Source organism: Tachyglossus aculeatus, chromosome 13 (genome assembly GCF_015852505.1).
Source record: "Tachyglossus aculeatus isolate mTacAcu1 chromosome 13, mTacAcu1.pri, whole genome shotgun sequence".
NCBI lineage: Eukaryota > Metazoa > Chordata > Mammalia > Monotremata > Tachyglossidae > Tachyglossus > Tachyglossus aculeatus.
This window is the reverse complement of record NC_052078.1, coordinates 10,847,599-10,861,084: the sequence shown is the minus strand read 5'-3', so window position 1 is coordinate 10,861,084 and position 13,486 is coordinate 10,847,599. Positions and strand designations below refer to the sequence as shown.

The window sequence follows — 13,486 nt, the reverse complement described above, 5'->3', positions numbered from 1 at the left end:
GGTTTTGAAGGTGGGGAGATTGATTGTCTGTTAGATATGAGGAGGGAGGTAGTTCCAGTTCGGAACAACCACAATACATAAAATCTGGGGATACGTTATGCACTCAGTGCTGACACAGCCCAGAATCTGTAAGCTCTGCCCAATACTGTGTCCACCGTGTTTGAGGCTAGTTCTGCTATTGGAACCTAACAAATTACATTTAAGTCTATGAGAAAGCAGCCACATAGACCAGTTGAAACAGCACGAGCCCGGGAGTCCAAAGACCTACGTTATAATCCCGGCTCTGCCACTTGCCCGCTGTGTGAACGTGGGCAAGACACTTAAGTTCTCTGGAGACAATCAAGTATCCAGAAAAGCGGAAAGGTTCTGCTGGCTTTTCAACAGGGACTTCAGGGGTTGAGGGTGCTGGTGGCTGTGGCTACCTGAATAAGTTATTTTCCCTAAGAGACGCGGAACCTTCATTTTGCTGATTTCCTGCCTGCTGATGATTAGACAAGGGGGGAAGAGGCAGAAGGGGAGCTAGATGCTGTGGCTAATGGCTCTCAAAAAAAATCCATTTGGGTTCAACCCTTCCCTTTCAGATGATCGCTTCAAGCAAATATAGTTCCTTTTCCATTTTCCTAACCTGAGAGTAAGGACTTCTTAACTGGGTACTGAGAAAGGAGTCAATGTCTAATAGCCCAATTCCTCTTAGCAGAGGCCAGCTGAAAGAACATCAGCTGAGCCTGGGAAAGTGGATCCAAGTTCCACAACATCCTTCCTCCAATAAGAAGAAGCTCCGTGAGGAAAGCTGCACCCTAATGAAAGGACTGAAAGAATACAAGGTAACAGTACAAAGAGAAGATGATGAGGTCAAGGGAGGAATATAAATACCCTTCACTGGGGGGTTACCTTTCATATCATTTCTTCCATTTTACTGACTAAAATGGAAACAACAGGATTAGAAATAGTCAAGATTCAAATTCTGTTCTTTTAAAGTAAAAGAAGTTGAGTATATCTAGCTTTGGACAGTTTCAGTTCAGGAATTCTTCAAACCTAAACTGAATATTACCTATTAATGTTAGGTTTATTATCCTTCAATGTAGCTATCTGGAATATTAGTTAAAATAGACTGTAGGTAACAGTTCTGGCCATGACTCATTTTTCCAGCTGCGGGATCAAAAAACAAGAGGATCCGGAAAATGACTCATTTGAAAATAATGAGATTTAAATAGTTCCCTAACAAAGACACTGCCCAATAACAAAACCAAAGTATTTGAAATACAAACAGCATGTTCTCATTTTAAGATGGAATTCCTTCCTCACAACCCTCACCTGTGACATGCTTCAACCCTGATATATGAATTCTTTGTACTTATAAAGACATATATTCTTGATGATCACATTAATTATGAAATTTAGGACAGCATTTTTGACGGTATTTGGGACAGACTTACTATGTTCCAGGCACTGTGCTAAGCGCTGAGGTAGATACAAGCTAGCCAGGTGGGAAACAGTCCATGTCCCACACTGGGCTCACAGTCATTCCCCGTTTTACAGATGAGGTAACAGACACTGGTCTCTCTCGAGTTGGCATTATTTTAGTCTTCCCAGCACTACCTTCAGTAATTGGGAGGTCTGATTTTTACATCCCAGAATTTTTGGAAAATGTACTAACCAGGTAGCAAATCTACCCAAAACCATCCTCTGTACTGTCTCTACTCAATAACCAGCCTTCTTGGGCTTCTGCCCTTCAGATCCTGTACCTGCCCTTCTCTGTTCAATCAACTCTCTGCCCTGTCTTCTCGATTTGTTAGTCGGCTTCTCTCCCTTGCTGTACCCACTCTGCAATCTCTCAGTTTGGTGCCCGTTTAGCTTCCTTCCCTCCTACCTTCATCCTCTTCTGGTTTTCTTCGCCAGCTTCTCTCCCTCTCATTATCTGTCTTCCCTCCTTCTGGGCTTTCTCTTTCTGATTAACCTCTCCCTCCGATGTTGTTTTGCTCCTTTCTCTCCCTAGGCCTCTTGCTCTGCTCTAGGATTCTCTTCTTCTCAGGCTGCTCTCATTTCCTTCCTGTGCTTCAGCATTTACCCACGTCCACACAGAGAACCTGAAGCTTATTATGCAAACTGAGAGGTACTTTGCGGGCTTTCAATCTGAGGAACACAGATGGCAAACAAAACCCCATTTTCAGATGGAACACTGAGAAATACAATGACACAGAAATTTACAGAGTTTCAAAGGTCACAAAGCGGTGAAAGTCAACCAGAGCTCATGCTTTTATGTACTGAGCTACACTGCCTATCTAATTAGCCTTAGAATTCAGAGGAGGGGGATGGTTTGCTTGCCTTTTTTGGTTAAATTTTTTTTTTTAAACTCACCACGGTTAAATGCACCTCCACAAAAGACCTTCCTCTTTATTTTAAAAGAAAAAGATCAAAACTCAACTGGATGAATGGGGTATTGGTTCAGTTAACCAAGGGGAGCATCAAACTGTTAATAATAAGCTAGCTCTGAACAGGCCAGGAAGAGGTTCAGAAATAGAAACGCTTCTCCACCACTGAGAAATAGAAAGTCTACACAGGTGGAGAAAAGACTGGGTGGGCTTGGTCTTTGCCCACTAGTTAGCACAGAGGACAACCTTTTTGAGGACTGGAAGATGTAATTACTATCCAGCACATGGGCATTTTCTTCCCACCTTGGTAGCAAGAGACACAGAGGAGCTGAATCGCTGACTCTCAGCAAATCCATTCATAGAGTCTACATCTTCTGAAGCTTGTTGTGGATGGGGAATGTGTCTGTTATATTGGTATACTGTGCTCTCCCGAGAGCTGAGTACAGCGATCTGCAAACAGTAAATGCTCAATAAATCTGACCGACTGAGCTAGTTGCAGGCAGAAACATTTGCATCCCCCAACTCTGTTGTGCTGTACTCTCCCAAGCGTTTAGTACAGTGCTCTGCACAGCTCGCTGTGGGCAGGGACTGTGTCTGTTATATTTGTACTGTACACAGTAAGCGCTCAATAAATATGACTGATTGACTGGAGCGCTCAATAAACACCACTAACTGACTTAAGGCTCTACAGGCATCATAAAGGCAGGCTATGTCTATATTTTACTGTAGCTCCTAGTGGCCTGGGGCCTGTGTTGTGGAAACACTAGTGTTTACCCCAACACGTCCCAGGCCTGGCTTTCTTTCTACTCCACCACAAATCACCTTCTGAGCTGCAATGGAGGAACGCTGATTGACGTTTCTCACCTGTCCTTCCAACATTTCTCTTGGCAAGCCCGTCCTTTCCTGTTCCGAGCTGTTGGTTCTCCGTATAGAGAGGCTATGCGACTTGCGTTTCTGCTTGGCTTGGCGAGCAGTTGCACAGCTTCCGCTTTCTGTGGGCATTACTTCCAGAAAGTAACGTCCGGGTGCCTCCTGCAATGAGCTAAAGAAATCGAAAATCATCAATAAACCAATCAATCAATCGTATGTATTGAGCACGTACTGTGTGCAGAGCACTGAACTATTTTCTTATTTGCATTCGGGAGCTCTACGAAGAAAGCAAAGTAATTTGGCAGACTGTATTTTTGGACTGCTTTTATGACAGGTAAATCTTGATTCTTGTATTCAGACTGTGAACCCCACTTGAGGCAGGGATTGTGTCCAACCTAATTATCTTGTATCTATCCCAGTACTTGACGTAATGCTTGGCACAGAAAAAGCATTTAACCCAAACCCTGTCCCTGCCCTGTCTCTCCCATCACTGTATACAAACACCACTATCCTCCCTGTTGCACAAGCCTGTAACCTTGGATTTATCCTCGACTCATCTCTTTCATTCAACCCACGTATTCAATCTATCACCACATCCTATCAGTTTAACTTCGCTAAAATCCATCTTTTCCTCTCCAACCAAACTGCTACTACATGGATCCAAGCACTTATCCTACCCTGCTTTGATTACTGCATCAGCCTCCTCGCTGATCTCCCTGCCGTTCCACTCCAGTCCCGACTTCAATCGGCTGCATGGATCATTTTCTACAGAACCCTCAGTCCATATCTCCCCACTCCTTAGGAACCTCCAGTGGTTGCCCTTCCACCTCCGCATCAAACAGAAACTCCTTACCATCAGCTTTAAAGCACTCGATCAGCTCTTCCCCTCCTATCTTGCCTCACTGATTTCCTAAGAAAACCCAGCCAACACACACTATTCTCCTCTAACACCAACCTACTTACTGAACCACAGACTCATCTATCTTGCCTCCAACCCCTCACCCGTGTCCTCCCTCTGTCTGGAGCTCCCTCCCTCTTCATATCTGACAGCCCATGACTCTCCCCACCTTCCAAGCCTTATTAAAATCACATCTCCCCTTCTGCAATCACCCTCGCATTTGGATCTATACACTTTAAGTGCTTGATAGTCACCCCACCCTCAGCCCCATGGCACTTATGTACATAACCATAATTTATTTAATGTCTGTTTCCCCCTTTAGACTGTACACTCCTTGTGGACAGGGAATGTGTCTACCAACTCTGTTGTACTGTACTCTCCCAAGCACTTAATGCAGTGCTCTGCATACATTAACGCTCAATAAATACCATCAGTGGATTAACAAATACCGTAAGTATTTTACTCATTGTTTCAATTAAATATTTCATGATTTTTTCCTGGGAAGATTGGCTACAAAGTTTTTTGTGGGAGAAAGGTCTATCGTTAAAAATTTTAAAACTGAACCTTAGATCAGGTGTGTCTTTTTTGAAACTACATACATGATGGTTTATTGAAAAAAGATAAGCTTCCTGAAAAAGATGCATTAATGAAATGTAATTTTATGCACACCTTTGCAGAGCCATTCAAGTCCTTCTATCTCCTTTTACACAACTTATGACCTTTGCCTAACTGTATCAACATAACAGAATCATTGTGGCACTCTTGATAAATGAGGTAATTTCCTTTTGGACGAACAATGGATTATTCCGCATAGCAAAGAATCAACTGAGTAGTAAGTTACTATGTAACTCTGTCTAACCATACAGATCTATTAGAGTTAAGGAAAGCTACAGATTAAACAACTTTATACTACTAAATTTCTATCCCTGCTCTGAAGTCTTAAATGATTTCAGCAACTAAAGAACCATTCATCACACACTCCACTTAGAAAAATGTAAGCCAGCTATGGGCAGGGAACATATCCTCTAATTCTGTTATATTACACTCTCCCAGACATTTAGGACAGTGCTCTGCATATCGTAGGCAACAATGATGGTTAAATTTATGTTAAGAATGAAACAACAGTTACTTAATTTTAAAGTCCCTAAAAATGAAACTTATGTAGTTTTTTTTAGCTACTAAAAATAGATGCTTGAATTTGTCTAGTAAACTGGGCCTCTGTTGATAAAACTCACTGCAGCAATAACTCAAGTGTTGCTCCAGATTACTGTGCAAGTGCTTAGTACAGTGCTCTGCACACAGTAAGCGCTCAATAAATACAATTGATGATGAGAAATCAGTAGGAAAGTTAAAGTGCCATCAATGCATACTTGATTCTTGCCAACTACTTCACTGCTCATTTTTTTCTCCCCTATACTGACTGAAATTATTTTTCATCATCTCATCCAGGAATTAAACCACACATTATCCAAAGATTGTGAATCGATATTTAATTGAATTATTCTGAAATCATATATTTCCAATTCATAATTTCAAATTATATATCTAATGGCATATATTCTACTATGGTCTTGTAGATGAAGTTCTAAAAAATGGTTCCACTTTAAAATAGACAAGGCAAAATGTTCAAAAATACCCAGTAAGGAATGATCTTACACTGAAAATAAACAGATGACAAATCTCACCCTTAAATAGTATGGTTTCATCAAAATCTTAAGCAGTGAAAATTCTTGTTTTCAGACTTCCATAAAATAGGAAGATTTCTAGCTCAAACAGATCTAGAAAAGGCAAATCTCTCTGCTTATTTTTAAATCACAGTCATTAAAATTCAGGGGACAACTACAGCCTTAAGCACCAGAAAGTCTAATCTTTGGAGTTTAAATATCCTAGAAAAATAACAAGACTACAGAAACTTCTGCATACTTGTGTCTTTAATATATAAGAACAGGGTGTGACCCCTGGATCTACCCTGCCCAATGAGGGCATGTGGCAGGATTGACAGAGTGTGGAAAACAAGTCCCGGCTTCAAAAATCATTATGGTCGTGGCAGTGGAGTCGGGGGATGGCGTTTCCATTCTTTCCAGTTCCAAACTGCCCCATCCCTTGTTGTCTTCAACTGGGTGAAGCTATTTATTCATTCAATCGTATTTATTGAGCACTTACTGTGTGCAGAGCACTGTACTAAGCGCTTGGGAAAGTACAATACAGCAATAGAGAGAGCCAGTCCCTGTCCATGAGCTCACAGTGGTTGGGGGGGGGGGAGAATTCCTCTAGTCTACATCATCATCATCATCAATCGTATTTATTGAGCGCTTACCATGTGCAGAGCACTGTACTAAGCGCTTGGGAAGTACAAATTGGCAACATATAGAGACAGTCCCTACCCAACAGTGGGCTCACAGTCTAAAAGGGGGAGACAGAGAACAAAACCAAACATACTAACAAAATAAAATAAATAGAATAGATATGTACAAATAAAATAAATAAATAAATAAATAGAGTAATAAATATGTACAAACATATATACATATATACAGGTGCTGTGGGGAATGGAAGGAGGTAAGATGGGGGGGGGATGGAGAGGGGAACGAGGGGGAGAGGAAGGAAGGGGCTCAAAATGTCCCCTACAAAATGTCCTCTACAAAAATGTCCTCCCGACTTCTATCATAAAAATAAGGGCAACAGTAAGAACTATCAGCAGTACATAATGTAAATGTTTCTACAGTAAGGTTTTGTCATGATGCGCCCTTTTATCGTACAGAAGAAACATTTCCTCAATTCACATTCTACCTTAAGAACTGCCCATGGATTAAAGTTCCTGAGAAGTAAATCAAGAATTGAAATTCAAGATAATGGTCAATTACTGGGGCAACAGCCTTAGCAAGCAAAATAATGTAGTTAAGTTACTCTAGTGAGCAACATAACCTGAAGTAACTGCCTTAATTGGACAGTGAAACTTCAAAGTACACATCGAACACTTTCTCCAGAGAGTTTACTGCCTGTCAAATTCTGATTTTAGAAGCCAAAACTTATCTTCCCTAAGAGTTTGTTTTTCTTTAACGATGCCGAGTTTCTATGACAACTTACTAACATAAATGTATCCAAGAAGCTTATTTCTTTCAAATAATTCACATGATCCCAGCTCAAATAGTCAACCAGAGCCCAGTTTCTTGAGAATCTAATCTGGTCCTCCGGCTTTATTTTAAAACACCAACAGTATTTGGTGATGTCACTGTCCTCTAGTATTTTGGGGAATTTCTGGTCCATAGAACTCGGGATTTAAGTAAATTCCATAATTTGAAAAATGGCAGTCTCATTAAGCCATCCAGTTTGAAATTAATCACTGGAAGTGTCTTACAATTGGAAATTATTTAGGGTTTAAGAAAGTATTTTCTTAAAATATTTTCCCCCCAATACCTGAGAAACTGTCTCTTCCAAACTTAATTGTTAAAAAGGTTTTCATTAAAAATGTTATCTATGTGACTCAAAAAAGTTATTCTGAAAGATAAGCTTTCACTTAGCTAAATAAATTCATTAATTATAATACATTTCCAAATGGTTTGCCACTTTCTTTATAATCCGCATTTCTACCAGATAACCAAATCAGTCAATCAATCAGTGGTTTTTATTGAGTGCTTACACTGTGCAGAGCACTGTACTAAGCACTTGGGAGAGTACAATACAAAAGAGTTGGTATACAAGAATGCAAGAAAAGGGTGTGAATACTTTCAATGGACTGAGTAACTTGCTATAAATTTAGGTTGACCTAAAATCTTTATACAGCTTATTTAGATTAAATATTTGTGCTTAGCTCATTGTTTGGCACACAGAAGGTACTCAATATTATTATTATTACTGTTATTATTATAAAACACACTCTTGCACGGATTGCATGGCAGTGCACAACCAAAAATGCAGCCAAGTCAAAAAGTCCACAAACTCAATTCATACCCAAAACTGGGTCAGTTAGATCAGACTGGTAAATCCCACCCTTTGCAAGGCTGAGTGAGAAAAAAAATACAACACACTGGAAAAATAATTTTATTTTAATAAAATAAAAAATAAAATGATACTACACTTCATCTTTGCTGCTATGCCTTTCAGTAATGGTCAAAAAATGATCTGCTATTTAAAAACTAATCAGGGTAGCCTAGCGGAAAAAGCACAGGCCTGGGAACCAAAGGACCTGGGTCCTAATCCAAGTTCCGCCAGCGACCTGTGGTGTGACTTCAGTCACTTAAATTCTTTGTGCCTCAGTTTTTTCAACTGTAAAATGGGAATTCAATATCTGTTCCCCCGCCTATTTAGATTGTGAGCTCCATGTGGGACAGGGACTGTGTCCACCCTGATTACCTTATATATACACTGTGCTTGGAACAGCGTTTGACACATTATAAGCACGTAACAAATGATACTACAAAAAATTGACAGATAAATTTTCCACTCTCTCTAGTTGTAAGGAGCACAAGTGCAGGGTTTTTGGGTTTTTTCCTGTTGCTATGTTATTTTTTGTTTTGTTTTCTGTTCTTTTTGGGCTTTTCCCCTGGTTTTCTCCGGAAAGTGAAAAGTCACTGATGAGAATTACTAAATGGGTGAGAGTTCAGTGATGCTTAGTGCTGAAGTCTCAGAGATAATTTGTTCTTGTGACCACTGGCCAGACCCATTACCCTACCACCCATCTTGGAATTTATGAACAGGAGGACCCGATGAGGAAGTGTGGCTGATTTAGCCCAAACCACCACTACTACTGGAGAGGCAGCGTGGCTCAGTGAAAAGACCATGCGCTTGGGAGTCAGAGGAACGTGGGTTCCAATCCCGGCTCCGGCACTTGTCTGTTGTGTGACCTCGGGCTAGCCACCTAACTTCTCTGTGCCTCAGTTACCTCATCTGTAAGATGGGGATTAAGACTGTGAGCCCCACGTGGGACAACCTGATTATCTTGAATCCACCCCAGTGCTTGGCACGCAGTAAGCACTTAACAAATACCATAATTGTTATTATTATTACTGCCAAAACTGGAGTTGGCAGAAGAACATACATCTTCCCTCTTTACCACTAGTATCTGAATGAGGACCCAGAAAAGGAGCACTACCATACTTTGCAGGGACAAAGTGTGCAAGACTTTCTCTTTCAAAGACACTCACACCTATTGAGGCAGCCTCACTTTAAACAATACTACTAATGATCAAAATTATAATGCCTTTTAGGAGGTGACCTATATGCACAACTGGGTAACAAAAATCCGGGTCTAAGACATGACTACCTGAAGATCTATTCCCAGGAAAACTACTGATAGCTAACGATTCTAGACTGTGAGCCCACTGTTGGGTAGGGACCGTCTCTGTATGTTGCCAACTTGTACTTCCCAAGCGCTTAGTACAGTGCTCTGCACACAGTAAGCACTCAATAAATACAACTGAATGAATGAATGAATAAGGATTAATGCAAATACGATTGACTTGGCACCGTTTGGGAGTGGGGACGTATTTTCCTGTATTTTTAAAGTTGTATCTGCATCGCTGCTCAACTTCCTTCAATTCAGAACTCAAACAACGGACTTCTTCCAGTTGACTAAACTGTTGATTAGGATCAGCTAGGAGATTTAAGTGGGAAAAGTGAGAAGGCTCAAAAATGCTTTAAGATTCATGATCCAGAATGAGCTGAAAGAGGCAAACCTCAGGGATGTTAAAAGTAACATCCCAAAATATGAGAAAAGATTTTAAAAGGACAACCATTAACACCATTCTTCCCGGCAGCCTTTGGTTCTACTGTCAGAGCCAGAATCCTGGGCAGGATGGTACACTGGTCTGACCCCAGGTTGGCAGTTCTTATGTACGGGCTCTAAGAAGCAAGAAGGTCTAGGTGAAGCTTTCACGGATCTCTCCTTTGCTCAGCCTGACTGCGACCATAAACAAGAGCCCTCAAGTGACAGGCTCCAGGATGCATTGCCCTTCCCTGAAAAGACTATAAAAGCCTCCCCAAGCTGGCACAATCCCCATGGGCATTGGAGAGGTACCACTTCTAGGACCTATAAATACAACTTTAACACTAATGTTTAAATTGAGGGGTGAAGGAAGAGTGGAAAAGTGCTGCCTGAGCCCATCCTCAAGTTAACTGGGCGAAAGGCCAATCTGGCTCACCAAGCCTGGTATTTAATCCGGCTGATCTGAGCCATAACAGGCGATTTTCACAGCCCAAAGACTTTCACCTGGTGGGGGTGGGAATCGTGCCAGTTCATTGCCACTCCCTCCACACCACTTTTATGACTGGATCATTCTAAATATCGCACGCACTTCAGGGAATGGGTGTTCAGTGAATCAGAGCACAGATGGCTCCCCCTACTCTGTTTTAATTTCTCCAATTGAACTGCGTTAAAAATGTAATCGATCCTAACCAATTGCTACTAACACTCTATGTCTTCATTTTTTTATTCAAGCCTAGAACCGCTCATTTTGACAGCTCAGAAGACCGGCTCGGCATTTAACTGGTAAAACTGGAAGAAGGTTTAAAGTTGTTCAGTAGAAACTCTTCTACCTGCCCTTAGCCATATCAACATTTTCTACTTTGAAGTCTTCCTAGCTTGCTAAAATTCAAATCCCTGTGACACGAAATACACATAAATGATGAGGAAGGCTCTCAAGTCTGGTCCCCGAGAGTTCTGGACCTGCACGGAGAAACTGATTACAGTGCTAGTGGTTTACACAATACCTCACACTCTCTTCTTTGCCAGCCGTGTTCCCCAGTAGGGCCCGGAGGCCCACAGAGAGGTAAGTGCCCAGGGATGCGGGCATGTTGTGAAGGGCAAGCCAAGGGTACATTCAGGGCCCATTCACAGCCAAAGTAACCACGGTAAAATGCCGGAGCCTGACAGGCAGTTACCTTGGGGGCTGCTGTGTTTGCCCCCAACCTCGGTCGACAATTTTTCAGGTTTCCTTCAAGCCCTGCCCTCCACATGGAATGCCCCAGGTGACCCTTCATTCGGAGTCCATCACCACTGATGGCCTAGTCCCAGCTCCTGGAACCTGAACTCTAATAAGAACTAGAACCCAGGACTCCTGATTCCCAAAACGGTCCTCGTTCCACGGGACCAACAGCTGTGTGAGGAAGTATTCATTCATTCAATCAATCGTATTTATTGAGCGCTTACTGTGTGCAGAGCACTGTACTAAGCGCTTGGGAAGTACAAGTTGGCAACATATAGAGACGGTCCCTACCCAACAGTGGGCTCACAGTCTAGAAGACTGTGAAATAAACTAGAAGTCTAGAAGTAGTGAAATAAGCACTCAAATACGGGGCCCAAAACACCTTTCTCTAAAAGTCCTGGAAAGATTTGAGAGTATTCAGCCTTTTATGGTGCAATTACTATAATTTGTAGAACAAAACAATTCTCAAAGGCTAAAGGCACCTTCTTTCCTTTAAACTTGGCTACCTTGACCCTAGCCTATCTCAGTTCCTGAAATTCAACTGTAATATGTCGTCAATTTGAAAATGATAGAGGAAGAGATCACTCCACCCAGCTATGAATTAACAGTATATTTCTAGTCTGAAGAGCAGAAAAACAACTGGATCAAAGAGGAGCCCTCCATTAAACTCTTGGCTATTATTTATCGTATTTATTTCACAATTGGGCCAAACGCTCTAATAAGCAGTGGGAAAATCCACGGTAATTATTAATACAGCCCCCGTTTCACAGGGGCCCTGTCAGTGGGGGAGGAAACACACATGGAACAATAAAAGTAAATGGTATGCAATACCAAATTTTAAAAATCAAAACTACAAATTAACTAGCGAACCACCTGTTGTTCTACTGATTGATTTTCCTTTCTAGGCTTTTACCTGATTTACCTTAATCTCAACTTCACGAATTTCTAAAAGAATCTGAACTCCACAGCATTCACACAATTTATGCCCTTTTAAAAAAATCTCGGCTATTATCGTAGTAAAAATCATGACAAAACAAGGATACAACTGAGAGTCATGCTCCAAAAACAAATGTACACATTAGTTTTAAAACATGCACCCTGCCAGCATTATTGGACTTCACTTGGTTTCTCATATTCAGGAACAAACAATTAGAATAACACCTAGTAAGAAATAATAAGTCCTCCTACAATGAGTGTTTTCACCATGTGTTGTAATTAGGATGCAATAGCAGGTTCGGGGGTGTTCCTCCGACCTGTGTGCATCCAGGTACAACATGATATGGTGATATGATATCAACATGATGTGATATGACTGCACCCATACATGCAACATTGGACACAGCATGAATAACATGACCTCTCCTTTACATGGAATTATCACCAACATTAATGTACCAGTGACATAATCCTATTTAACTGAATAAAACCCTTAATGGACTTAAAAATATAGTAGTTAATTGTTAGAGAAAAATCAGGCAAGACTAAACTCCTGAACTATTAAAATAGGATTTAAATAAAAGACAAAGAGATGGGAGAGTCAACATTTGGGGGTAGGGAGGGAGAAAAGGAACACAGAGCCCACAAACTACAGACAGGCCATTTATCAAAAAAGACTACACTTGAACTTGTGAAATGTTAAAAGCTTGACAATCTGACCCTTTCAAGCCGGTCACTGTCTCCATGCTACAATAATCTTTTATTTTAAAATTAACTGCACAATCACAGGAAGTCTAAAATTGTACCTATGAGCAAACATCATATATCCTCCACTTTCCCAGAGTAGTTTAAACTCATACGGGCATTTTTTTCCCAAAGAGAGAGATTATTTTGTCATGAACTCATCCGAAAGAGTAGCAGAAATTGGTAATGGGTTTTGGAAGGGCCACAGGAAGTTAAGTTCCTCCACTAATGTGTCGTAATTAATTCTGCTTCTGTTTTTCAGTTTCTGTTGTATAGATGATAGTTACAGATGATTTTAAGAGTTCTCTGGATGCAAGTACTCTCAAAATTGTAGCATCTTATATTAATTGGCTATTATCATGAGACCACGGGGAAAAACAAAAATGCCCTGACTCTATAGTTCTGACAATAACATTTTGCCCGACTTAAGGATTCCACAGTACTTCTATGAACCACTTTAGAAACTGTATAATTCTATTCCATCAGTTTTAGATTCCTCGAGCAACATCCAAAGGCAATATGAAAATGAAAAATCTTCCAAGTCAAACGGGCTGTTAAGTCCGGATTCTTACCCCTTTTTTAAGTTTCTGGGTAAGCAGTTTTGAGATTGTCATGGTTGAAGGGTCCCTTATGGGGAGGTAGGGGAGGGCTAAATTCGGTTTTGGTCCAACTCATCATTCTTCTCCTTCAGGGCCTGTGGTATTACTGATCTCTCCACAACCCACATTCAAAGCTAAGTGAGA

The 13,486-nt window shown here is 41.0% G+C and overlaps 1 protein-coding gene across 2 annotated transcripts in view; it reads right to left on the bottom strand.

The window, feature by feature from the left end:
* Positions 1–13,486, bottom strand: part of WDR37 (WD repeat domain 37) — a 60,665-nt gene that overhangs the window by 30,481 nt on the left and 16,698 nt on the right. For both annotated transcript variants that reach the window (XM_038755664.1, XM_038755665.1), the window contains exon 2: positions 3,237–3,414. In XM_038755664.1, coding sequence (XP_038611592.1) covers positions 3,237–3,414 — 178 coding nt within the window. The remainder of the gene's footprint in view (positions 1–3,236; positions 3,415–13,486) is intronic.